General features: G+C 44.5%; 1 protein-coding gene and 1 non-coding gene across 8 annotated transcripts; both read right to left on the bottom strand.

Moving 5' to 3' along the window:
• Nucleotides 1–259: 259 nt before the first annotated feature.
• On the bottom strand, nt 260–25,292 carry nup58 (nucleoporin 58). Of its 7 annotated transcripts, none has more exons than XM_063207403.1 (14): nt 24,906–25,292; nt 23,765–23,952; nt 22,384–22,731; nt 21,906–22,065; nt 20,650–20,715; nt 20,293–20,467; nt 19,951–20,030; nt 16,014–16,111; nt 14,724–14,744; nt 12,221–12,303; nt 11,280–11,481; nt 2,288–2,377; nt 1,600–1,698; nt 260–1,363 (listed from the first exon to the last, which is right to left on the bottom strand). In XM_063207403.1, exons 1-14 carry the CDS (start codon nt 24,980–24,982, stop codon nt 1,194–1,196), a joined length of 1,857 nt encoding a protein of 618 aa, XP_063063473.1. In that variant the 5' UTR covers nt 24,983–25,292; the 3' UTR covers nt 260–1,193. The 7 variants fall into 7 exon arrangements, with proteins under 7 accessions (XP_063063473.1, XP_063063474.1, XP_063063476.1 ...); XM_063207404.1 differs by lacking the exon at nt 14,724–14,744 and adding an exon at nt 15,952–15,972; XM_063207406.1 differs by lacking the exon at nt 2,288–2,377.
• On the bottom strand, nt 12,477–12,681 carry LOC134456142 (small nucleolar RNA SNORA74). Its single transcript, XR_010036227.1, has one exon. It is a non-coding gene; the product is annotated as a small nucleolar RNA SNORA74 (small nucleolar RNA).
• Nucleotides 25,293–25,448: the final 156 nt, after the last annotated feature.

Below are 25,448 nucleotides of genomic sequence, written 5' to 3' on the forward strand. Positions count from 1 at the left end.
GCATTCCATGCAATTCTGGTGTGAAGAAAATCCACTCCCTTCATTGCACTAATGGGAAATGTATTGTGCACAATAAAATATGTATTACAATTCAGTATAAAGGGCAAGCCGTGACATATGGCCATCTTTCTGCAATGAAATGTATAGAACATGACATGTGGCAAGATACCTTTTGCATCCTATTGCACACGTTCACCATTGGCAACACTTGAAATATGTTCATCTTTGCCAGAGAGATTGATGGAAACTCCACACTGAAGACATTTGCTGTTCTTTTTTTATTATTAAACTTCTCTCTCAAAGTTGAAAAATACACGCAATACACATTAATTCTGCGTACTTATACAAAAGACATTTTCCACTATTTGGTTAAGGAAACAAGGGAAGTCCAGGATAACAAAGAGCACAAGTGCGCTCTTTTACACAGGCAAACCAGGCATCTCCAATTTAACGAATACAGCAATAGACACTGAAAAACCAAGACACTAATTGAAGGTTCTCCCTCTCTCACACACGCACAATTCAAGCTCAGACACATGCACCCACTCACACTTGTTCGCACACAGACACATGCGCCAGTGCACATGCAGCTAAATGCATCATCAAGAAAGGAAAGCAACAGGAGTCTGCATAATGTGCTCAGAACTTCAGTCAGTCATTTGAGAGATTCCCACCAACACTTAAGTCATACACAACATCTAAAAAAATAAAATAAAACAAAATGCCAACATCAGCACAACTGTCCTTCGTTTATTAGACAGGACATGGACAAGTGCATCATAAGGAGCATAGAAACATAGTTGGGGGGAGACACAAAAACATCCAAACATCCATTTAACATCCAAAAGAACAAACGAAACACATAACCTCAGTTTTTTTTTCTTTAAATGTGCTAATGACTTATCCCTTCCACCCTTTCTTAATATAAAAATAGATGTTTTCCAGAGACACAACTAGTGTTGGCTTGCACGTAATGTGCAACATGGATTCAGAAGCTACAATCCAGTGCCACCTATTCCAAAACACCTGCTTTTCCCTGTCCAAGTAGGGCATGTGGAAAGGTAAAACCAGGTCATTTGGAATATCTGGCACTGGATTATAGCTTCTGAATCCCGGGTGCCCATCACTGTCCCTCATGCTCATGATGACAACCCAAACCCAGTGGGTGGACGGACTAATAGAGATGTGTCGGTTCATCTCTTGCCCCTCTTGTTGCCTGCGGGGGGCTTCTTCAGCTGAAGGAGGGGTGCAGCGGCTCCAAATCCCGCTCCCGCTGGGTTGGACACACCGAACGTCAGCCCTGCGGACGCGTTGATGCCAGGGTTGCTGAAGTTAAACCCTGATGTGCTGGAGCTGCCAAAACCTGGGAGAGAGACACGGAAATGGGATTTTACTTTACACTTAGTTCAAAGCGATTTACAGTAATTTAAAGGGTATTGGTTACAGTCCATCGAGCAATGTAGGATCAGGTGCCTTGCTCCAGGGCACTTCAGCCATGGATTGAGGTGTAGGGAGAGGTAAGGGTGGGATTCAAACTTCATACTTTCAGCCTAGGCATTAAATGACTTCAAGAGTATCTACAGGACGAGTGCTGCGTACCTGCGCTGAGGCTCCCCCCTGAGGGCTTGGTGGAGGAGAAGCCGAAGGAGGATCCACCTGGAGCCACGCTGCCGAACCCAGGCCCGCTGCCGAACGCTGCTGGACAACAAGACAAGTGCAGGACACCTTTGATCAGCCTCGCTATTATCATCATCCAGGTACATCAATTTAACATCAAGTCAACCACACACACTACCACACACACACAAGTCCAGGCACACATGCTTGCTTGCGCTCTAGCAATCTGTCGAGAACGCATCCATTCATCACATTTCTATCTCTCACTCATTTCACGACACTCTCTCACATCAATTTCCCGATCTCATGAGAAAACACAATGGAGATGGAAAGTCACACAGCCACAGAGGAGTAGGAGGAGATCAGACAAGCGAAGAGATGGAGTGCAGGCCAGGCCAGGCTAGGCTGTGAGGTCTGCCATAGGAGGAAGTGAGGCTCTAGAATGGTCTAGTCTACCAAACAACACAAAGGCAGTCACACCAGAAGGGCCTTAAGGGTCAATGGTTGCTTTGGTTCTTTCCGTGTCGTGGTCATAACTCAATTAACTTTGATCCACATGGCTTAGGGGGGTGGGGGTGTAGAATAAAAGGCGAGAGGCAGAGAGGTAGGTAGGTAGGATTATGCAAGTGGTCAAAGCGGAGATGGACGACACAGGAGACGAGGGAGGTACCTCCGAGGACGGAAGAGCCCATGCTAGTGCCCACCACGCCTGAGGGGGCGAAGGGGGTCCCAAAGCCTGCCCCAAGGGGTGCCTGTGTCCCTGGGCCAGAGAGAGAAAGCACACAACCACTTACTAACCAGAGGATGCCATGGGCTTGCCCTCCCGCAAAAAACTACCTACTACTGTAACCACACTTCTTATATTCAGTCAAACAAACAACAAAACGGAAAAATAAAGCAAAACAAAAAGGGGTTGGAGTTGGGGTTGAAAACAGTCTCCAGGGCAACAATGAGTTCTGAAGCCCAGTATCTATTCTGAAGATTTTTCCCATCCAATAAGAAAATAAGGGAGTGGGGTGGGGGGCGGGGGGGAGACCTTTCCCCTGTCCAATTGGTAGACACTACAGATACAAATCTTAGCAGAGAGCCAACTTCTGGCCCATCTTTATCCAACCTCAAATTTCAGCACCTCCTCACTCCTATATTGCATTTTTTTCCCTCCAAAATGATACTTTACACTACTTACCTGGGGAAAAGTGTATTATTTTCACAACTAGAGTTAAAAAAAAAGTTATTTTTGTTCGTTTTAAACTTTTATATTCAATATCAACATTTGTATACACGTTTATGCTCCTGTCTCGTTTCCTTTTAGCTGGTATTGATCAACTTTGATTTAGTTGACTAACAATTTGGAGATGCAGCAGAGAATGAAAACTGCATCCCATTATAAATCCAATTTGATATACAGGAATTACTTATCAGTCAAAAAGAAACAAAGACAAGGGCTTTTTTTTCTGTAGAAACACATTTATTGTCCATTAAACAATTCACTTACATAAAACATGACAAACAGTTGAAGACAAATCTGATTGTTAATTTCTTTGCTATATTGCATTTACATGTGTCAAAATTGTCTCAACCTTCGAAGGCTAACACGTGCCAAAAATGCATTTCAAACATGTTATATTCATAGTATCTAGGTTTTTAAAAAGGCACACCATATAATATGCAATCAATAAGCAAATGAATGTCACACTCATCTAAAAGTAAAAAGCCCTCAAAATTTAAATCAATTTGACCTGATGTTTGTCTTGCTCTCTCTGTAAACTTTCTGCACCAAAGCCCCACAAGTTTTCAACCTGACATAGCCATGAACCTGACCAGAAAGAGTGAAGAGTGAAGAGAAATGGAAAAAAAATAAAAATATAAGAGAAATCACACACCTAGCATGAATCCTGACTGTAGTACTGTACCATCAAAAATTACATGATACAGATCCATAACGCATCAAATCTTTAAATAAAACACAGACAAAGACAAACAGAAATGCCTGAAATATAATTTTGAAGAGGGGGCATTAGGTGGCATTCTGTGCCAAAAACTTATTCTATCTTTACCTCTATACTCTTCTAACCCCAAACACAGACAGATCTGACTGGCCAAAAAGCAAATTGCTACTTGACTTGCCAAAGTAATGTCTTACGGGGGGAGTATCGGCAGTTTACTGCATGTTATCTCAACAGCGCACTCCTAAACTCCTGAACGAATAGGAAGGTCTACAATCACAATCACACACACAATCACACACACAATCACACACACACACCAGGAGAACACCTTCCAAATAAATTACTCTTTTGTTTGTCTCAAACGATGGCGCAAGTGCATAAATTAACGTGGCAGACGAAAGCCCATTGCTATACTCGTGAATTGTTTTAAATACATGCTAAAACCCAGAGCGATTCAGATACATTGAGAGAATAAGAGAGCAAAAACAGATTAGGGTCGGCTCTTCTTACCCAACCCGCTTTCTAATTTAATTTGCACTGAAGATCTGGAACTGCCGAATCAAGAAACTATTACTGGTGAGAGGGGTGAACTCTGGGAGAGTGGAAGTCTGACTCCCCCTGTTGGCTGGCAACACACAAGTTGTCCTTTCACAAGACCTGAGGCAGCCATGGCCTAATGGTTAAGGAGATTGGTTAAGATCTAAGATCACACACGTAGCTCTCCATATGCCTCCATTCATGGCTGAAGTGCCCTTGAGCAAGGCACCAAACCCCACAAGGCTTCAGGGACTATAGCCAATACCCTGTAAATAGTTGCTCCCTTCACAAGACCTGACCCAGGCGCAAATTGGACGCCAATGTGAATTGAGCAGAAACTTAAGGATGGAAAGGCCAGGCTAGGTTTAGGATGAGTGAAAGGCCTTCAAAATCTACGGAGATGCCCCCAAGGTTTAGGATGTACCGCTTGTTTTACCCAATTGACCTCAAACCTTCTAGTGTCATCATCCACCACAACAAAGCACCAGGAAGTGAACACTCAGAGCCCTAACAACTTCAGTTGCTTAGCAGGACCCTGTCCACATGTCTAGCAGTGCATTTCCCAAAGCCATAGTTGCTAACTACAGATATAGCACACTAAAATATTGCCTTGAATGAAGGGACACGAACACCCCAGGCTGGCCATGCCAAAACGTTGAACGGGACATCTAGTCATGCAATTTTATGCCACTTACCGGTAGTTGTTACACAGTTCGTAATCGCCAATTGATAAAGTTGATACCCGAACTCGGTTTCTTAAAAGCATCGTTGCTAACCACTTAGCAACATAGTAGGCTGCCAATAGGTAGTAGCATTGCGACCAAGTAGTTTGCTAACTTTGTAGGCAATGATGTTGTGAAAAACAGCCTATGGACAGCAACTATGGTGTTGGGAAAAGCACATTAAGAGTAGAGCAGCAGCTTATTTCTGTTCTGTTTAGGCCCAAACATGGCAAAATCATTAGCCAATACTGCTTTGGTAAAACTACCTTTTCTAAATCCTACAAAACAATAACTATATGTATTTTATATTACCCATTTTCTACTGCACTGCAAAATGCACAAGTGATAGATCACTGTAGCCCTTAAATAAAGTCTGACTCACAATAGAAAACTTGATTTCACATTTCTCAGCTATATAGATTAATTACATTTGACTATATTCATTTCAAATTGCCTGAATATTTAAAACTCCAGTCTTCCCAACTACCAACGGATATTGCACTGCAAATCCTTGTGGGACTTCACTTAAATTTCAAAGTAAACTACACTACACAAGAACGGCAACGGATGGTAAGAGTGTACATTAGTGCGAGTGTTGGATTCCTCTAAATATGTTAGGGATAACATGTTAGTATTATGGCACTGAGCGTTAATAAGCAGCTTTTCTAGGTTTTTTTGTTGGATCTCTTGAGGCACATAAAGAAGTGTTAAAGTTTACCCTATATCCTAATCATTTTGATTAGCAGTTTCTCCTCTTTTGGGAGAAAGCATCTACACCTCTCCCTCGCCTGCTAAATGGCAACGTGATTCTTTTCAAATGTAGCCACCAGATGCCATCTACACAATTAATTGTCACACACAACTTGTAATTATACTTTCATTTGGTCTCCATGGAAACCTGAAGGCCTGCCACGGTTACTAAAATAAGGAATGGTTGAATCAAATAATTAAAAAGACGGCAACAAAAACGTGAGATCTCCACACAGAGACCACCACAGAGCGGTCACCATCCACTGTGACGAACGTGTCATAACTAAATAGATCTATGACAACATAGGAGTTTACTTAAAAAATGGCACCCAGTATCTAAAAACAAAAAGAAGAAATGCAATCCATAAAGTTTCAACTGAAAAAGGCTGAGGATTAATTCATGACATATTCAAGTTCATAGTGAAGGCTGCGAAACAGGCTGCCAACAGTGTTTAGATACAGACCGACCTGTCGGCATAACTGTGAACCTAGAGCCTTATTTTGGAGTCTGAGGAAAGCTAATTGGTTGACAACAGCTCTAATGTTTCAATCTCTTAGTCAATGTACATGAGCACAAATTCACGCTAAATTAATTCTATTTCTTCCATATATATCTCCAGGAATAATTTTCATTTTCACTGGCAAATGAATAACATCAATTTGGCACAATCACTACAAAATGTTAATTACCCAAGCGCAAAATTCACAGATTATGGCACACGTATTAGAATTGTTTAAATCACCAACTCCGATGTGCTAAGATAACTAGTCCTGATTCTCTGTGATAGTGTTTCCCATAGTGTATTAAGAGTATGTGATTGGAGCTGAGGGCAAGGTTTGGAGGCGCTATAGTGCATATCTGGACAATTGAGGGATGTAGTAAACAAGGCAAGCTGGCTAATCATTAACCCTTCACCTGCCCGCTTTATTTACTCATTTCTACTCATGTCTCCAGTTTGTGCTTGCACAGCCAGAGGTACTCTCAAAAGAGCTTATTGCTGAGGATGACGCCACCTTCACATGCACTTAATGATTTGATACAAAACACATGCGGAAACACACAAATGTAAAGAATCAAGCACTCATTTGGTCTACTCTATTGGCAATGTGGGAGCACACACAGGGGTCAGAGGGAGGTGGGGGGGAAGTGGGGGTGTGTCAAGGCCAGACTGGTGGTTGAGTGTAACTGTGTGTTTGTGTGTGCACGCAGTGTGACGATACTATTGGAAAAACATTTTTTTGAGCCACCACAACATGGCAACGTATTAGTTAGTCATGACGAGAAGTTTCAGCCTTGGGTTCAAAAAGCAAAAACCTGTCACAAAATGTACTCAGTCAGTTGACTGTGGTGAGCACTTTTCTAAAGGAAAAATGTTGTGCCATTTTAATTTTCTGAACCCAGGCCCAAGACAGCTATTCATGACGTAAACTGCTACATTAGCGCTGTTCCAAACAGAACACGTGAGAGACAAATGTCCCACAGAACGACAATTATGATGATGATCTGCATCAACCTCCTCCTCATCAACAGATCTAACACTGCATTGTAAACCATGATTAAAAATAATAAAATAAAACAAATGCCACCTATTCTTCATCATCAACTCTCTGTTTATGCTATGTCGAGATTCCCCAAAAATGGCTTCAAAACATTCATAAGATGTTAATTCGTTTAAGTTAAATCAATCCCACGGCAACCCTAAAAGTCACTATGTTAAGAGCATTATACGAAGCAAGGAAATCCGGGTTAAGAAGACCCATAGAATTCCTCCTTCAAATTGCCACAGCCTTCTCAGCATTTGGCTATTAAAAACGGCTCAGCAAACTTTTGCGTGTCTCTAAAACTCCACGGAGGATTTTTCAGCATCGCTCGCTAGGAAATTTCTACACAGCTTCCTGTCTGGCTAAAAACACCGGACGTACAGGATTGATCACGTTAAGAGCTTTCTCCCCCCTCTCTCCTCGTCTTAATCGCAACCTCAGAAGGAAAATCGGCAGAGGAAGGAAAGAGGGAGCCATCAGCACAAACGGCACAGCTCACTTACTCACTTGCTGTCCATCCATCACATAATAGGACATTTGATTTTGTGAGGCAGAAAATGGTCAACAGTGATGGGACACTTAAAAAGAAAAAGGAAAGAGGAGGAAAGAAACAAAAAGTACCGAGAAAAAAACTAAACGAAATTCTGCTCTTCCATTCCAGACAGCCAGCGTCACTAAAGCCAGAGAAAGGCGATGATTAAATGAGAGCGAAGTCTAACCAGGTTATTCTTTATTCCCCATCATCCCCACCAACCCCCTTTATTCCCTCTATCCCTCTCGCTTCCTTCTGCAGTGTTTCCCACAGAAATTTTGGAAACTATGGGGGCAGCAGGGATTTTTTTCCCGGGGGGGGTGGGGGTCCTTTCTCATGACGCGGGGCGCCTTTGTTGGGGGGGGGGGGGTGGGGGGGGGTGGGGGGGGGGGGGGGGGGGGGGGGGGGGGGGGGGGGGGGGGGGGTTGGGGGCGGGGGGGGGGGGGGGGGGGGGGGGGCGGGGGGGGGGGGGGGGGGGGGGGGGGGGGGGGGGGGGGGGGGGGGGGGGGGGGAGAGAAGGGGGGGGAGGGGGAGGAGGGGGGGGGGGGGGGGGGGGGGGGGGGGGGGGGGGGGGGGGGGGGGGGGAGAGGGGGGGAGAGTGGGTGGGGGCGGGGGGGGGAGGGTGGGGGGGGGGGGGGGGGGGGGGGGGGTTTGTAGGGGGGGGGGGGGGGGGGGGGGGGGGGGGGGGGGGGGGGGAGGGGGGGGGGGGGGGGGGGGGGGGTGGTGGTGGGTGCGGGGGGGGGGGGGGGGGGGGGGGGGGGGGGGGGGGGGGGGGGGGGGGGGGGGGGGGGGGGGGGAGGGGGGGGGGAGGGGGCGGGGGGGGGGGGGGGGGGGGGGGGGGTTGGGGGGGGTGTGGGGGGGGGGGGGGGGGGGGGGTGTTGTAATTTACAAATATAAATAAATAAATTTTTAAACATTTACACACAGCCGGTGAATGCAAAAACGGTAAAACCAATGAGTACAGTAATGACAATTGGCCCCGCATGGAGAAACTATAGGCCATGGGGGTTGGCCAGACATTTCAGGCCATTTATATCATTGAGAAATTAAGTGGCTAAACCCCATTTTTACCCATGACCATGATATTGTGGTATAATAGTATACATTGTCATTGTCCAAAAAATTGCAGTACAAGTGAATCCATTTCCTGTTTAACAACAACAGCTTTACATTTGTCCCTCATCGCATGGGTCTATAGTAATGAAAACAATAATAAACAAAATAGGAGCAGAGATAAGAAATTTAAGATCAACTGTGTGTAACGCATAGACAAAAAGGGTCCTAAGAGGGTAGGCTATCGCCCTTTTTCTCCCCCACACACATAGGCGTACCACATATCTACATGAGGTGTGCTGGTCACAAGGGCCAGTTTTTTTCAAAATTCCGTTATCCATTAAAAATAGAGCCCTGAACAACACATTACACATTTTAATGTCTACTATTCACATTCATTACACATTCATTTTCTATATGCAGCCCCCGATGTCTCCTCTCTGCTTGTGTCCCAATGAAGGCCCTGTCCACCATACACTCATTAACAACTGTAAAACAAAGCCTGGGGAGTGTTAGTAAAAAAACTCATTCCACTGTATCCCCAACTGTCCCTTTCCTCTGAAGTTTTTTTTTTATATTTGTCTCCCAAACCCAGGAACGCAGGAACTCATTTTTGTTTGACCAGGGGGTGCAGTGTGTCGGCGGAGGCCCTGGGAGTTCCTCCTCCCAGAAAAAAAAAAAAATTGTGTTTTTTTAGATGCAATTTCCCTGTGCATTCTAATCAATTTTAGGGATGATGAATGGCGGAATCCCATCCTGACTAACAACTTCTTCGTGTTTTATGAAGCCTAACCAAGGATAACTAGAATTTTAAAACCTTTTTATTTCTGTTTAAATTTCCACTTTCAAAATTATAAGTTTTCTTCTTGCGGAATGGGAAACGCGCACCTTAAAATGTGGATGTGAGGGCCGTGTTGCAACAAATCGCGCTGGAGCCGTGACCAAGTGTTCTCTCTCTTCTCCATGGGCAGTCCCTTACAATTGAGTGAAAATTTAGTAAGAAATACATGACTAGGCTATGCGATGCACTTGTGAGAGGTGACCCGCTTTCAAACAATTTAGATTGTCTTGCCAATTGTCGACTGTGTATCTCAAGATGCATAACGATCAGGAGAAACACTGCCCCTGTTCTCTCCCCGCCCATGCCACAGAAGCACGCACGACAACCACAGACAGGCATACTGCTTCCCGTATGTGATTACACTTCATGAGACGGCCAAAGAGTCTTTGTGCTGTGATCGGTCGAGAGAAGTATGCTAAGCGCCAAAGCAGCTCAGGTCTGCAATTGATACAGGGAGAAGTTGGTGAAAAGCCACTTTTAGTTTGCATTTGACGTAGGCCATAGATAAACGGTGGTTCAAATCAGTGCAGCAAGAGGCACAAGGAAACAATCGCCACCACTAACAAAAGGTCCAAAACATCTAACCAATAGCACAACCATTTCATACCGCGGGGAATTAAACTTTGGCAACAGTTTTGATAGACCAAGCCACGCACAACATCGCTGTGCTACTAGATTTCACCCCCATAGCAAACTCCGAGGGCTAAGATAGAACATTCAACCATCAATAAGGCAAGGACCTAGCCTACCGAATGTGCTACTACGAATCCAATCTCCACCGCAAAGGAACAAAAGTCACTTCCTTACACCTGAGACACGATGGCAAACCAATTTTGGTGACATTCCCTTCTCCCTTCCCGTCGCACGTTTAAATTTTTTATTTTTTTTTCAACCTAATTCCTTGCTTAGTTGGTCCGTGTTTGATCACCAAAGTGATGAGACTTCTCTTCACAACAAGTTAGCTCCTCCAGTGGGTTTAAGACCGTGTATGTTGATGCATGCCCAAGCCAACATATCGCTGTTAATACCACATTTATTACTACCTTGACACCACAAGCTAAACAAAACAAACACTGTTCCGGTCTGGTTGGGGTCTAAAAGTTTATCACTCATTTCAAACCAAAATTGCATTCACATTTCAAACTTCTTATAAGTATTAAAAAAGTAGAAAATATTCATATTTTGTGTTTCTATTTTAGAATAATAACGAGGGAAAAAACTATGTCTGAATTTAGGGTAGGCCTAATACACAAGTGATGCAGGTAGAAAGGCTATGATGCAGCTGCGTCTGTTGTCCAGCACCCGGAGCACCCCACTTCCTGCGTCCCTGCCAAACCCAAGTTAACTACTTGACTAGGCTTTTGATCCTTCTGTCTTTCAAGCACTTGTGGTTTTCTCTATAGGATGTATTTACTCCAGTGGAAAATGCGAAGGAAATCGTAATTCAAATCGTTTTTAACAAAAACGGAAATCGTTTAAAAAAAAAAAAAAATTTTTTTTTTTTTACATTTTCGTAAACTATGGCGGCCAAATTTAAACTATGGCGGGCCGCCATAGTTTCCTCAATGTATGGGAAACACTGTTCTGCTCCTCAACACCCCCTCGTTTGCTTCATCCCTCGCTCATCTCGCCCATCTCTCTCTCTGTCTGTCTGCCACTAGCTCTGTGAGGCGGTAAGAGCAAGTAGGAGGAAGTAGTAGTAGTGGAAGGGTTCTAGAACTTGAAGGCGTTCAGACCTGGAGCGGGCTGCTGCTGCTGCGTCAGCGTGGCGGCCATGGCGACCGCCGTGGCGTTGGGCACGCTGCTGAAGGGGGCGGGGCCGGTGGTGACGCGCGGGGCACTGGCGGACCTCTTGGTGGCGGCGCGCTTGGACTCAAAGACATCCGTGGAGTCCTCCAGGAACGCCCGGCGGTAGTTCAGGTACTGGTGCTTCAGGACCTGGGGAGGACATTACAATAGATGGCCGTTAGACAATGTCGATTTATTTAGACCAGTGTGGTTCTTTTCTTTTCCGAAGAAAAGCCCCCCTTGACCTCCTCACAAGAGCCCCCGTTGAGAATAATTTCAGACAATACATGCATTTTCATCCATGTCATTCCACTTTATTCACTCACACTACAAAACTCTTCCGATCACTGGACAAAAGATGAATTCCAACTGAACAATGAACTGCCAGATTATTAGTTCAGCTGATTTGTAGAAGTAATTCAAACCAGAGTCTGATGGTAATCAAATCACACACCTCCTTATTTGGCCCCAGGAACTTCCTGATTGGTCAGCATTGTTTAATTGATATAGTTTAGTCAATACAGTTGGTGTAAACAAGTAGTTCTCAACCTTTTTGGAATAAACGCCCCCTTCACCTCATCATAGGCCTGCCAATGCCCCCCTTAGTATCAAAAAAATGAAATGCACTAATGCCCCCAATGGCAACTACGCACCAGCTCATCTTTGCTGCCTCCTACTCCATTAAAGCATATTTGCCTTTTCCTATACCTGGCTAAAGACAGATAATTACTTCCTAGAGTCTAGATTACTGAAACGGAAGGTGTGCCAATTTTAGTTAGCAAAATGCCCTGTTGAGAAACCAGTGCAAGTCAAAACTGCTTGGCGTACATACACAGACAGAGAAACAGACACAGACACACACAGCAAGCAGCGAGTAGTCCACACCCACCTTTACATTCTCATGAACTGTCTGCAGCTGAGCGGCCAGGGCCACAAACGTCTGGTAGAGCTTCTGCATGGCCATGGACAGATCTGTGCACAAAAACATACAAAGAAGTAGGTTAAAGAAAAGAAGTTTACTGCACACTTTTTGCTCTTTTTATTCAGAGCGGAGGACGCGTTTCGCCTTTGTGCGTCATCAGGTTTGGTCAGCGCATGAGCTAAACGACTATTTCTTCGATTAAAGCTATTTGGGAAGCAGTTGACATGTTTGACCCCAGACTAGGAATGCTCCGGTGCATCCAGAGACGTTCCACTCTCAGAGGGGCTACTGCACTGCCATCGCCCAGTCACGGCCACCACCAAAACGGTGGTAGCTGGACAGAGCTCTGATGGCAATGCCTTTCTCTCCCAGCAGTGTAACACTGGCTCAGGCACGGGACAGGCCTGCACAGCTGACTGACCGCTGGGGTTGTGAATGAATGATTTCGACGACTTCCCTTTGGAAAAAGAGAAATAAAATGAAAGAAGAACCAACTATGGTTGCATACTCGTGACATGACGTTTCAAAGTGGTACCATACTACGGCGACTTATGTTGCATTCCCCGGTGGTAGGAGCTTCCCAATATGCAACCAGGAGGCAGCTACCTCCCAATTGAAAGTGTTCCAACCAGCAAGTCAAACGTGAACTATTTCTATCACTGTGCACCCATGCTGTGCACCGTCATTGCTGTGTTGACGTCACGATTTCAAAGTCGGGGTACTTCCATTTGGCCCCAGCTCGCGACTTGAACATTCCGCTTCAACAGGCATTCCAATGCATTTCAGCATGTAGGAGGTCAGAAATATCCCATATCCCACCTTCTGTGAATGCACCATTAGTGTTGCCATTTGTTCGTTTTCTGATTTGCGGTTTTGTGTTCTCCCCGAATCGTGCAATGGACTTATTCGTCATGCCTACAACCAATGCACTTTTCAATGCTTTTTGTATGCGGTCATTCCCTGTTATCTATGTTCCACTTGGCTTCCCCCGCCCTTAGTTATTGTTTTGTCACATTGTGTCGTTGGGATTTGTGAGCACACCAAAGTACATTCCTAGCCACTGTATTTGTATACTGTTGATATATGGATATAATAAACTTGAACACACTGCTGATTATGTTTCATATGGCCTCCATGTTACAGGCCTGCGTGGCTGAGCTGACTGACCGCTGGGTTCTGAGGGAATGTTTTAACGACGGCGTGATGAGAAATGGATTCATAAAATGATGAGTGAGTATATAACCACAGTTCTTTCCCGTTTCCCGTTTCAGGAAAGCTGTGTGACCCACATGGGATATAGACATGTACAGCCGACTGGCCACTGGGTTGTGAGGGAATGATTTTAATGACCATCACAGAAAAAATGTGTTTATGAAGAGACAGATTAACATCCTCAATGGGACAGGCCCACATAGCTGACTGACGTCTGTGAATGTAAACACATTTTTCCATAGTGTAGTCATTAAATCACAGAGACAGATGAATAAAATAAAATGAAGAGAGCATGCATGTAACCACAATTCAATTTTAATTCCATGCATTTCGCATGACCTACAGACACAGAAGCCACCCACGCTAACAATCAAAGGGAACTGAATACGACATGAGATCATAGGAATTCAGAATGACAACTGAGCACATGATGATGGTTATAAGGAGTGCAGTGCTGTGTCTGAAGTGGCTAACTTGTGCACTCTGGGCACTATGTTTCAGTGTGTAAGGCGCTCATGCTGAAAATTCAGTGAACTGAAAGTTTCTTTCCATCTGCACCATAGACTTAAGACCGCAGTGCACTGTGTGCACTAAATGTCAGTGCACTTGAGACAAAAAACGCTTGTAATGGCGGCACCATAGCAATGTGCTTAGTGTCAACAGACAGATCAATGCAACAATGGATATGCATGTCACTACAGTTACTGTGGCACAATAGATCAATAACACATGATGAGCTCATAGGCTCTGGTCGGGTATCAACAAGTCCCATGAGGACTGTGGTAGCTACAATGAAGGATGATGATGTACAAGTAAATAGACTAAGAGCATAGTACCCACCCTGGGGAGTGATGGTGTATATGAAGAGCTTCATTGCAAAATGACGATATCCACTTTGGAACATTTTGCCATTTTTGTATTGGGCAAAATGAATTCACACATAGATAATAGGACGTCTTAACAGTCCTTTCCAATAATAAAATGCTGAAGAGCATTCCAAGAGAGTTGATCTGGTGGCCGCGATGATTATTTGTTATTCACCGGTGAGGGTGAGCTGACGCACGGCATTCTGGGTAGTAGGCAGTGAAAGACCCGCTCAGCTCGGTTCAGCCGGACAAAAAAAAAAAAAAGAGGGCTGGTTTTCGAGCTGTGTCGTGCCGTACCTGCCTAATCGAAACGGAAAAAAAATGCGACCGAGTCGCGCTGTACCGGGTAGAAAACAGGCAGTGGAAAAGAGCCTTAAGAGCATGGTACTCACCCTGGGGAGTGATGTGAGAGCCTTAAAGCGATCCTATGCAACTTTGACATAAACACATAGATATAAACAACTTTATAGCGGCCTCTAGTGGTTCTGCCGAAAATGTGCATTGAACTAAATTAGACAGACATTGGCTTCGAGATTATGTGCGAATTAAATTTCGTCGTCTTCTGTAATTAACCAGATTCCCTTCCTTGCATTCAGTTCTCTCCACTTCTAAGGGGCTTTATCATATGTGAGATTCCCCCCCTTGCTTATGAGTTGGCTGCTTCATGGCTCAATCATGTTTGCACTTCCCTCAGATGGATATTATTTGATCCACTTGTTCTCGGCAGATATCCCCGTCTTTATTTCACATTTCCAGTAACTATATAGTACCTGTAGCCTACATTAGAAGAACGAGGAAACAAACGGCTATTTTGTTGTCATAATAACGATTTCGAAGTCGAGGTGACAAGACGCGGTTTTATCTCCTGTGGTGTTGAAAGTGAAAGTGGACATCCATATGCCGACTAGAGATCACGTTTCGTCTCCTCTTGATTGGCAACATATTTTTAGGCTCGCTCAACTGATTGTGTTCTTTGACGTCAATTAAAATGTGCGCCATCAGATTTCAACTCGTAGGCTCTAGGACTACATTTAGGCTATGTAGCTTTGTAAACTAAACGAGGTGGCTAGGACTTTGAGAATGCTAATGCATAAATCCCAGTGTAGTGAATGAATGATAAAATCCCCATCTTTTGGCGTTCGGCTCTCTCCGGTTTGAAGCCCTTTTCCAATGTTCACACAAGCGATTTATTTGCCTGTCCAAACCTTTCATCTCAATTATCTCGTGATTTATTTGCAGTCCCATTCGTTGTTTTCACTGCATGCCAGCTTGATATTTTACAATCAGCTAGCCAGTAGCCAGTAGCCAGCTTTCAGCAAGCTGCTGCCTTATGTAGACCTCCTTGGCTGCTGCTTAGTTAGCAAACGAAGGAATAGGTCTCGCTCCGCTCATACAGCATAGAAATCTAGACGCCCCTAGCGGCCACAAATTGCACAACAACAAAAGGCGCGGCGCCGCCAGGCAAAACTGCAAGTGCTGTTTCGGAGCAGGAGCACTAGGCGGTGATGGAAATATTGCCATTTTCCCCATTACGGGTCAGTCAAGCAAAATCTTGAGTACCAAGCCATTTCATGACTATGAAAAAGTTGCATAGTGTTTCTTTAAGAGCATGGTACTCACCCTGGGGAGTGATGTGAGAGCCTTAAGAGCATGGTACTCACCCTGGGGAGTGATGTGAGAACCGCTGCCCTGGGTGGTCAGGTGGTTCTCCAGCTCCTCAATCTGCTGCCGATACTGCTGCAGCTGCACCTCAAACTGCTCCACCAGGCCCCGGAAATAACTGGAGACATATGGAGACAGAGTTGGATTTAGGAGATTTCATTTCATTATTTAGGAAATAAAATCTGTTATAGGCGATATAGTAGTCATACGCTACACAAGGGGGCGGAGAATGACTTTGAGTTGTAATCAGTGCCATCTTGATCCATGATAAATGTGTCCTTCATAACCAGGGTGCTTGTCCACTTCACACACACAAAGAAGTGCACGCAAGTATGCACACGGCCACATGTACAAACAAGAACGCGCGCACGCACGCACGCACGCACGCACACGCAATACATTCAAGTGAGATAGAATAAAAGAAGTAAAAAAGTTCAATCACACCATTGTGATTACATAAATGCGTGGTTGTGTACAGCAAAGACCATCCTCCACAGCACTTAAGTGTGTGTGTGTGTGTGTGTGTGTGTGTGTGTGTGTGTGCATGCGCGCGCGCCTCGTGTGTATTCAGCTTTAATGCTATAGCAGGCCAATGTTAAGACTAGGGCACTAATACCAAAAAGCCAAGACACTAAATTTAGCACGAGGAAGATTAGAAAATACAGCAAGTGAAATCACATGAGGAAAGGCGGAAACAATAAAGATAGAGGGAGTGTATGTTTACAGCAGTTGATGTGAGAATTTACTACTTATCAGAAAACCTAAATTACTGTTTAAGCCACAAGTAAAACTTTGAGCAAGGCTTTACCTAACAAAGCAACGGTTTACTTTCTTAATTGGCAGCAATGCCAACAATTTAGCAGCAGCTGACTGAGGCTGCCAATCTGCAACAATTAGTCACCACTGCATTCACAAGGTCACGTCTAGCTCCCCCTTATGCTAGGCCAGTAGTTCTTACATTGACGCCCATGTTTTACTTTTTAAAAAATACATTTCGAATCTAGACATAAAAAGCACACAGATTAATGCATTACAATATCTCTGAGATGAACCCTGGACCCCTCCGCAACCAAAATTTTGGTCCTGACCCACCCAAGAAACACTGTGCTAGTTGACCTTTCAAAAGTACAGAACTCTGTTTCTCTCAGGCATTTACAACATCTAGAAATATCTGACAAGAGGACGGTCAACAAACTAGACATCAAAACCCAAAAGCAATGGTCACAACATCTGTTGGGTGTTCTAGTGTCCCTTTGCGGTTGTGAGATTTATGACAAATCCCTTTTCACACTGACACCATAACAAGTCTTTAACCCTTTTAATGCCAATGTTATTTTGGTGAAAATGCTCGATTTGGGCATCACATATTCAACAGGCTGTGGCTGGACAGGGGTAACAGATAGAGCCTAACTGTAAATTACAAAAATGTTGAGGAAGACCCAAAGTTTATTTTGGGAGTAAATATGCATACCTAATTAGCATATTATGACGTTATATGGGGCGGCCATTTTGAATTTTTAATTAGTAATGGAAAATATTGATAATTTTCAATAGATTTTCAATAGATTATTGAATTTATTTAGAAATATGTGGCATCCCATTACTGTCATGTTGTGCACATACATTATGGTCAAGTAAAAAAGTAGTTTTAAGCCTAACAGTAAATATTGTAACTAATAATGTAATAATAATAACTAGCAAGAAACGGAATAACTGAGGGTTGTAGTTGCCTGGAGTGCCAAAAGTGTTTGCATCTACCTGTGACTTTTTAGTCTGTGAAAACCTTTCTCAGACAGGGTAAGCACACATATTCAGTACACATATATGCCTATATAGCCTATTTTACTACACCTGTGACCTATATAGGCTACTGTAGGCCATTTGGATAAGGCGCAGGGGCAATGACCCCTGTATGCATAGGATCATCCTGGATGATCATCAGCATAGCTCAGTGAATGAATGTTACAGATTGTCACTTTTCACAGAACTAATGGGCACAGTGTCAAGATAATGGGCATAAAAAAGGCCTAATTTGTATCATGAGGTGTACCCTTGTGAAATCAGTTTCAGGAAAAGGGGTGGAGAGGCGGAGCAAATCAGCATCACCTCTCCTGTTATCTCAGCTCTATTGACTTATAAACTGCTTCTATTCATTTTGGTATCATAGGCTACTGTTAGGCATACAGACATGGATCGAAAGTACACACAGCCCAATTAGGCCGACGTTGTCACGTTATAGTAGGCCTATACTTTATAAGTAACACCTAAAGTCGGCTATCTGAAGGCGATTAGAAGCGGCACCATCTCCCCTCACGCATAGCGCAGCGCTTTTCTCTCCGGTTCCGCCCCCTCTTCCATGCTGCTTTAGTGACATGACAAACTCTAATAAAGACAGTCCAACCACGGCGACCAGCCCAGTTTTCAACAAGTCTAAAATATTCGTGTTATAGGGTATGCGTCTTCATTTCGCCGTGCGCAACGGTAAAAAAAAAAAAAAAAACGCGGATATTTCCCCAAGCCATGTATCGAATTTCTACGGGATGTACAACGTCTAACAGGATAATCCATTACTTTTTGTAGCAGTGGTTTTCCTTACGGTCTTTCATAGAGGGAAATGACATACGTTATCTTTATGTTTTAGCTTGCCTACTCCAGCTTAGGGGAAGACGCACGTCAAAGTTCACCACCAAGTGAAATATAGCCTATTTCGATGAACACATGATGACTGCAATCACTTTAGGGGCGACATATGGCATTGTATTGCATATAAAAACGCACGACATAGAAATAGTGGTTGCCTATTTAGAGGTTTTATTCAGTGAAATTACGCATATCGCCCTGTGGGTTGGATGACAATAAACGCTTCTCGCATGTTCTAAGGAAATCCCCCGTAACCATTTACAAGTCGCCAAGCAAACACATTCTCACAACCCCGCAAATGTTCATTAGTTTGTGTTCAGGATCATGTTTTCCTAGGTCTACACCGTGTTTTCTGTGTTTGACAGGGGAGGTCCCAAACAGCCGATTGATCGTCTGTGTTGCAATCTCAGCAGCAACATCTTTTTTCTTATAATAATGGCTGCAATTACTTGAGGGGCGAAATACGCAATTGCATTGCACACAAAACATCATGACAAGTTGTCGTCTGGGGGGGAGGCCTACTTGCTTCAGATTTATTCAGTGAATGAAACCAGTCGCATGCGTTCAGCTCGCCTGGAACAGGGCTTCGCCTTCGCGTCGCGTGTGTTCAAATGGGAACTCCCCTACCTAATGAAGTCTCCAAACAAACCTCTTCTCTCAATCCCGAAACTTTCCATTGAGTTTATGGTTAGGATCAGTTATGTTTGTAAAACTGTTTATGTATGTAAAAACTGACGCGATGTTTCCTGTGTTTGGCAAGGGGATCTATTTCACTGCCTATTCGAATTGGCTGTTCTTCTCTGTAGCCACGGCTAAGCTAGCAATAGGAGACGCATTGTCTAAGGCCATATTATAAATGTCTACACATATACAATCAACTTGTGAGAAAATATAATGTCACTAAACATAAACCACAAAGACAAATTGCATTTAGAATGTATTTGGGCTTGAATTAGAGGAAATTATGTGCACAATCTCACAACGCCGATCCTCCTTTGTTTTGAAATTGTGACTTGCAACGCAACTTCCGCGTCTGGGTTTTCAGATGGAAATTACTCGAAAAAAATGCACTAAGAGGGGTCGAAATTCTTAGAAAGGATTGAAGTACCACATGTCTGCCACCCAGTGGAAAGGAGTATGGACAAGATTTTACACTCTATTCGACGTGACAGCCCACCTAATTCAATACCGCGACCTGTCGCAATTTTGCGACGACGGCAGTAAAAGGGTTAACAAGTCCCAGATGTCACTGCGACCACCCGTGCGTATGCGTTTGTGTGTGCGTAAATGTGTGTAATTCAGAAGGGTTTGACTCACTCGTATGGGGCAGTGTTCTCGTGCTGAAGGCCAGGCGGGATTTTTTGTGTCCGCAAGGCAATGTCAGCATTCTTCAACTCCTGAAAAAAGAAACAAAGGCACATCACGACATGAATTTACCAAATTATTGTTATTCCAATTGTTGTTTTCAGGCCGAACAGAACTGTGCCCACACCAGTTACATTCAGCACCTGTGAATCACCCGCATTCATACACTGTTATCCGGATGAACCTGCTGACACCACGCTGTCGTGTAAGTACTTCAGGCGAACCCATGTGAATTCCCTGCGATCCCATATAGTCCTGACCTCAGGGTCTAAAACCACTGCCCTATTCCCTCACCTGTGCGGTCTCCATCTTGAGCTTGTCGATGGCGAGGGCGTTCCTCTGCAGGCCGCTGGCGCTGACGGCCAGGAGCTGCTTGAGGCCCTTGATGTCCTCCTGCACCTTCAGCATGGCCTTGGACGACATGCGGCTGATCTCCTCCTGCACCTGCTTCTGCTCCTTCACAAACTTCCTGAAGCACAACAAGGACACAGGACAAACTGACGTTTTACACAGAGTTGTATAAAGTACAAGTGCTCTTACAGATGTAATTAACACACTGAGAAGAAAATGATATACACAACATGCATGTTTAATGCTGGAAAATACTGCAAATACACCATGTGAAAATGTTGGACTGTTCCAAATACTTACTGGAAGTTCTCCACGTCCTGGCAGATGACTGGGGGTAGATTCTCATCTTTAAGGGCCTTGCTGTCCCTGCAAACAGTCAGGATCAACAAGTTAGCATGAGGTCAGACTCAGAACAAATCAATCACACATGCCCATCCCAGGAACAAGGAGATGGTAGTCAAAGTGGTATAGTCTTGTGATTACTACGACACCAAGATCAGAGTTGTATAAGAAAAAGTACTCTTACAGACAGAATTACGTGTACAATACTAGTAGTATGATACACAAAGCTCAAACCAGTACATCTACTTTACGCAACTCTTGCCAGGATGCATGGAAGAAAAATACTCATTCTATGCAGTAATTACCAAACACTTCAAAAGTTACAAACTACAAGTAAGGTTAGACAATTAAACTGAAACACCTGGTTTTAGACAGGCTTGGCTACAGTGGCCTGGCCCCGTATATTCACCCTGTGGAGCTCCCGATGGACATTTCTGGTGCACACAGGAGTTAAAGGTGCACATTTCATTCTGCCCTGATTTGGGCAGTTGTGCTTTTATGTTTTGTTTGTTTTTTACATTCTGGGTTAGCACCCAAACATCCCTTTCAGACAGGTTCCTCTTGCATCCACAGTTCATCTTGTTGATGTGGTTCGTCCTCCTTCGTGGTATGCTGACATTACCCTGGATCCGTCACCAATACGCCAGCAAGACTTGCACCAACAATTTGTCCTCTTTTGAACTCTGATTTATCACCCATGATGTGTCCATTGGAATATTTCAAAACTGTGCTCTTACCCTCATGAATGTTCCCACATTAAAATGACAGGTGTTTCAGTTTCTTTGTCTAACCCCTGTATATGTAGTCTATATGCATAAATGGTGTGACGTGTGCCATGTACATTACGCCCCTTTTTGGGGGAAAACATTGGGATGGAAAGCCTATGCAAGTCAATTGGTGGTCTTAAGAATAAACGAAAGAGAAGGATCTGTAGACTAGCGTTGTTCACGCTCAACATGCCGAAGACGTGTTGTGCTGTCAGCTGTTATAATATAGCCAAACAGCCGTGGCTGAAGCATGGACCGTGTTCATTTAGGCTAGCCGATGTAGCATGTAAGTTAATGAAACATTCGATTTGTTTTCCCCCAAAAAGGGGGGTAACGCACATTCACGAGTTAAGTACCCGGGTGGCCGTTTATACGCATTATATTGCCCCATGCCTGGCTGACTTGAAAGAGCTATGTAGGAGTCTGAGAATGAGACATATCACTTACTGGGGGCTGACGCCAGAGGATTTGTCACTCTTCTCTGAGGATGTGCTGAAGTCCACTCCGCCCAGTCCGACGCTGGCGGCAGGTGCAGCAGTAGAGGTCGCAGCAGCCGTAGACACTAAACTGCCCAGTGTCAAACCTCCACCCAGTGGCTGCCCCAAAGCTGAAACAGTAGCGGTAGATCAGTTGTTAAAATCTTCAGTATTGTGTTTGTTATATGTATTATGGAGAAAAACACTGACCATTTAGGTGTACATTATTGACGTTGATTGGTATATTACAAGAAGACTAGGTATCCCTCAAAATCAATTGCTGCTCTTGGAGGAAAAAATCCTTAGTCGAGGCATTTGATTTAATAAGTCCCAAAACAATCTCTATTCAGTGGGCTAATACATTTAAAATCATCAACGCACATCAGCCTAAAGTCCTTTATCAGTGTCAGTCATTTATCAACAAACATTCATTTAAAAGTAATTCTCACTTGATAGAAGCGTGGGCTGGCCGGCAGGGGCGGTGCTGAATAAGCTGGAGCCGAGTGTCAGGCCAGTGGCAGCAGAAGGGGCAGCCAGGCCTGCGGCAGAGCTGGTGGCTGCCGCTGCCCCCAGGTTGAGGGAAAAGCCTGCCAGGCTGGTCTGTGGGGCCGCGGCGGTCAGGCCGGTCCCGAAGGAGAGCCCAGTGGCTGGGGTGGCGGCGGGGGCTGCGGCGGTAGCGGTGGTCAGGGAGAAAGGGGCGGCGGAGGCGGCAGGCTTTCCAAAGCTGAAGCCCGTATTGGGAGCAGCAACAGCGGCGGCCGTGGGGGCAGCTGCAGGGGCGGCGGCAGCAGGAGCAGCTGTGAGGGGGGCAGAGAGTGGAAGTACATAAGGTGCTAGTTACATGCATGCGGATATTTTAACACGTTTACATGTAAGACACATGTGGATAAAAGTAATTCCATTGTTACTGGTGCATTTTATTCCCCCAACTGGGATATTTTGGAAACCAGAGTTTTGAAATGGTGCATTCTATGACAAAAGTTGTGCATGGTACCACTGTTCTAGGAGTTTCAGTTGACCGCCAGGGCTTGGCAGTCACTCGGAATACCGACAAGAAGATTGCCAAGCGATCACTTCCGGGGCGTGTTGTACGCCTTAAATGTCGGGGCACACATACACGTCACCCGGGGTCACATTGAGACTTTGATGATATTAAGACACGACCCGCATGAGAGCATGTGATGAATATTCAGTGCTGAAAGCACCGCCTGGCGGCCAATCGAAACGAAATAGTGCCGTGTTTGCATGTAAAAGAGAGGCCAAAACCAATGCGTTTCAAATATATCGATCTACAGTACATGTACTAGGTAGTGATGGATCTTGTGCTACTTGTATCTCACACCGGTGATGGACAACCTGGAATCATTAGCTGTATGCAGTGCCACATACTCCAAATGACCTGGTTTTAATGTCCAATTACACCTGGTGATCACCTGGTTTAATAGCAGGGGTATATTCCATGTCGTTTGGAATATGGCACTTGATTAGGTAATTAATTCAGGTTGCCCAAACACTGACCTATACACAGTAAATATACACAATTTATAGTATGGCCTTCAAAGGTCTATATATTTGATGGTGTAAACTGCATAATCAACAACAGAGAACTTGGTAACTTGTTTGGCTTTACTGGAGTCAACATAGCCCAGACTTACCAAGTTCCCAGACATTGGTGCGGCAAAGAAAATTACCAGAAAGACACAGTTGTCAGCATTATAGTGCAAAAAAAAAAAAAAGTTGTAGTGCAAAACCACGCCAATCACTAATGTAGCACAAGGAACTTGACTACCTATCTAGTTCAAGCTCAACATCATGATTCGAACATTTTACCTGCATTGCCAAAGGAAAATCCGCTGGCTGGTTTCTGGGCGAAAAGACTGCTCCCTCCGAACAGACCGGAGGTGGTGGTCGTCGTGGCGGCAGCAGGGGCCGGAGCAGCGGCTGCAGCAGCAGGGGCAGCGGCACCGCCAAGTCCACCAAACGCAAAGCCCGTGGTGCCCGCAGCTGCAGGTGCCGCGCTAACATACAGAAATAAACAGAAGAGCGTCAAATGTTATGTACCACAACTTTCATAAATCTCAACGTTTAAGTCTCACTGGAATTCTGTCAGCTGTTGGCTGCAGATATCCTTCACTTATCCAGATTCCTATTGTGGATAATCGCATAGATTGTATATTTGACTGACTTCGATGCCACTTGGATACTTTTAACTTCGGGGAAATGAAAACCTTAGAGCTACTCTTCGGTGCTGACCCATATGTCATGGCATGCATGATGCTGCAATGGTACCTTTAGTATCAAACTGAGAGTGTATTCTATGTGGATAACACTATGCGTATAGGATAACATTCAGATTCCCAGATTGACGCTCCCATTTCATCTCGCTCCCACTAGCCAGACTATCGGTACCACCGCCATATGACGGAGCCAGTTATCTTGTTGATGTTAGTTTTTTGTTTCTAACCCTAACCTTAACCCTAACCCTAAACCTAACCCTAACCTTAACCCTAACCCTAAACCTAACCCTAAACCTAACCCTAAATTGCTTGTATGTGGCAGTATATGATAATACGTGAAATATAATCGGGTGGGACCGCACGTCCGGGAGTGATAGAAACACCTGGGACCGCACGTCCGGGAGCGAACTCAGTTGGGAGTATCAATCCACTTACCTAAACGTGTTTTGGACAGACAAAACCGAGTGGTATCACGTACCATTTACTCTCTTGCACATAGCCAGTCTATAATTAGATACCGACCGACGTCTCTCATGTGTATTTATTTTATTATATGTGTTTTTGTCAGCTACTTGACACCTTAATTTTCCCCAGGGGATCCATTAAGTTACTCTAATACTACTCTTCTAAAAGTCGAATCGGAAAGTGCTCAGCTGAGCTAACGGTTAGCTACGTCAGTTATATACATGGCTAACTCAAACTGTTAGCTAAACACCGTGAACGTTCATCAATACCTTGTTGCTGCTCCAAAAGAAAATCCTCCTCCAGCGGGGTTAGTACCCCCCAGTGTAATCGATCCGAATCCAGACATTCTGTTACAGAATTTGTAACATGTAATATCAACCAAAGTGCAGGTAAATGGCTAGGCAAGTCCGCTTGCCAGGCCTAGATGTGCAAGACCTCGTGGAGGCCCCAACACAAATAATTAACGGTCACGATTTACCGAACATAATTGGTACTTTCTGTTTTAGGATAGCGTCCTGGAGAAGTGTGTAGGAGCACCATAGGGCACAACCGTCGTAAAACGTGCAATTCTCTTTTCTGTCTAGATATTAAAGGGCAAATATTCGTGCTAGTTTAGTAGTTTTCGATTCCGCGCCTGATGCCTGTTTTTTCCGGTTGAAAACAAGGGTTGCTGGGATATTGGGGAATATGAGTTTGTCCCGCGAGACCTCGTGTCAGCCAAGTTCAACTTGAGTGGAATGACACCTTGATCTTTGGGCATTCGTTTGTTCAGATCATTTCGTCTTTGAAACAAATGCATTACCTTTTCTGAG

Source organism: Engraulis encrasicolus, chromosome 9 (genome assembly GCF_034702125.1).
Source record: "Engraulis encrasicolus isolate BLACKSEA-1 chromosome 9, IST_EnEncr_1.0, whole genome shotgun sequence".
NCBI classification, from domain to species: domain Eukaryota; kingdom Metazoa; phylum Chordata; class Actinopteri; order Clupeiformes; family Engraulidae; genus Engraulis; species Engraulis encrasicolus.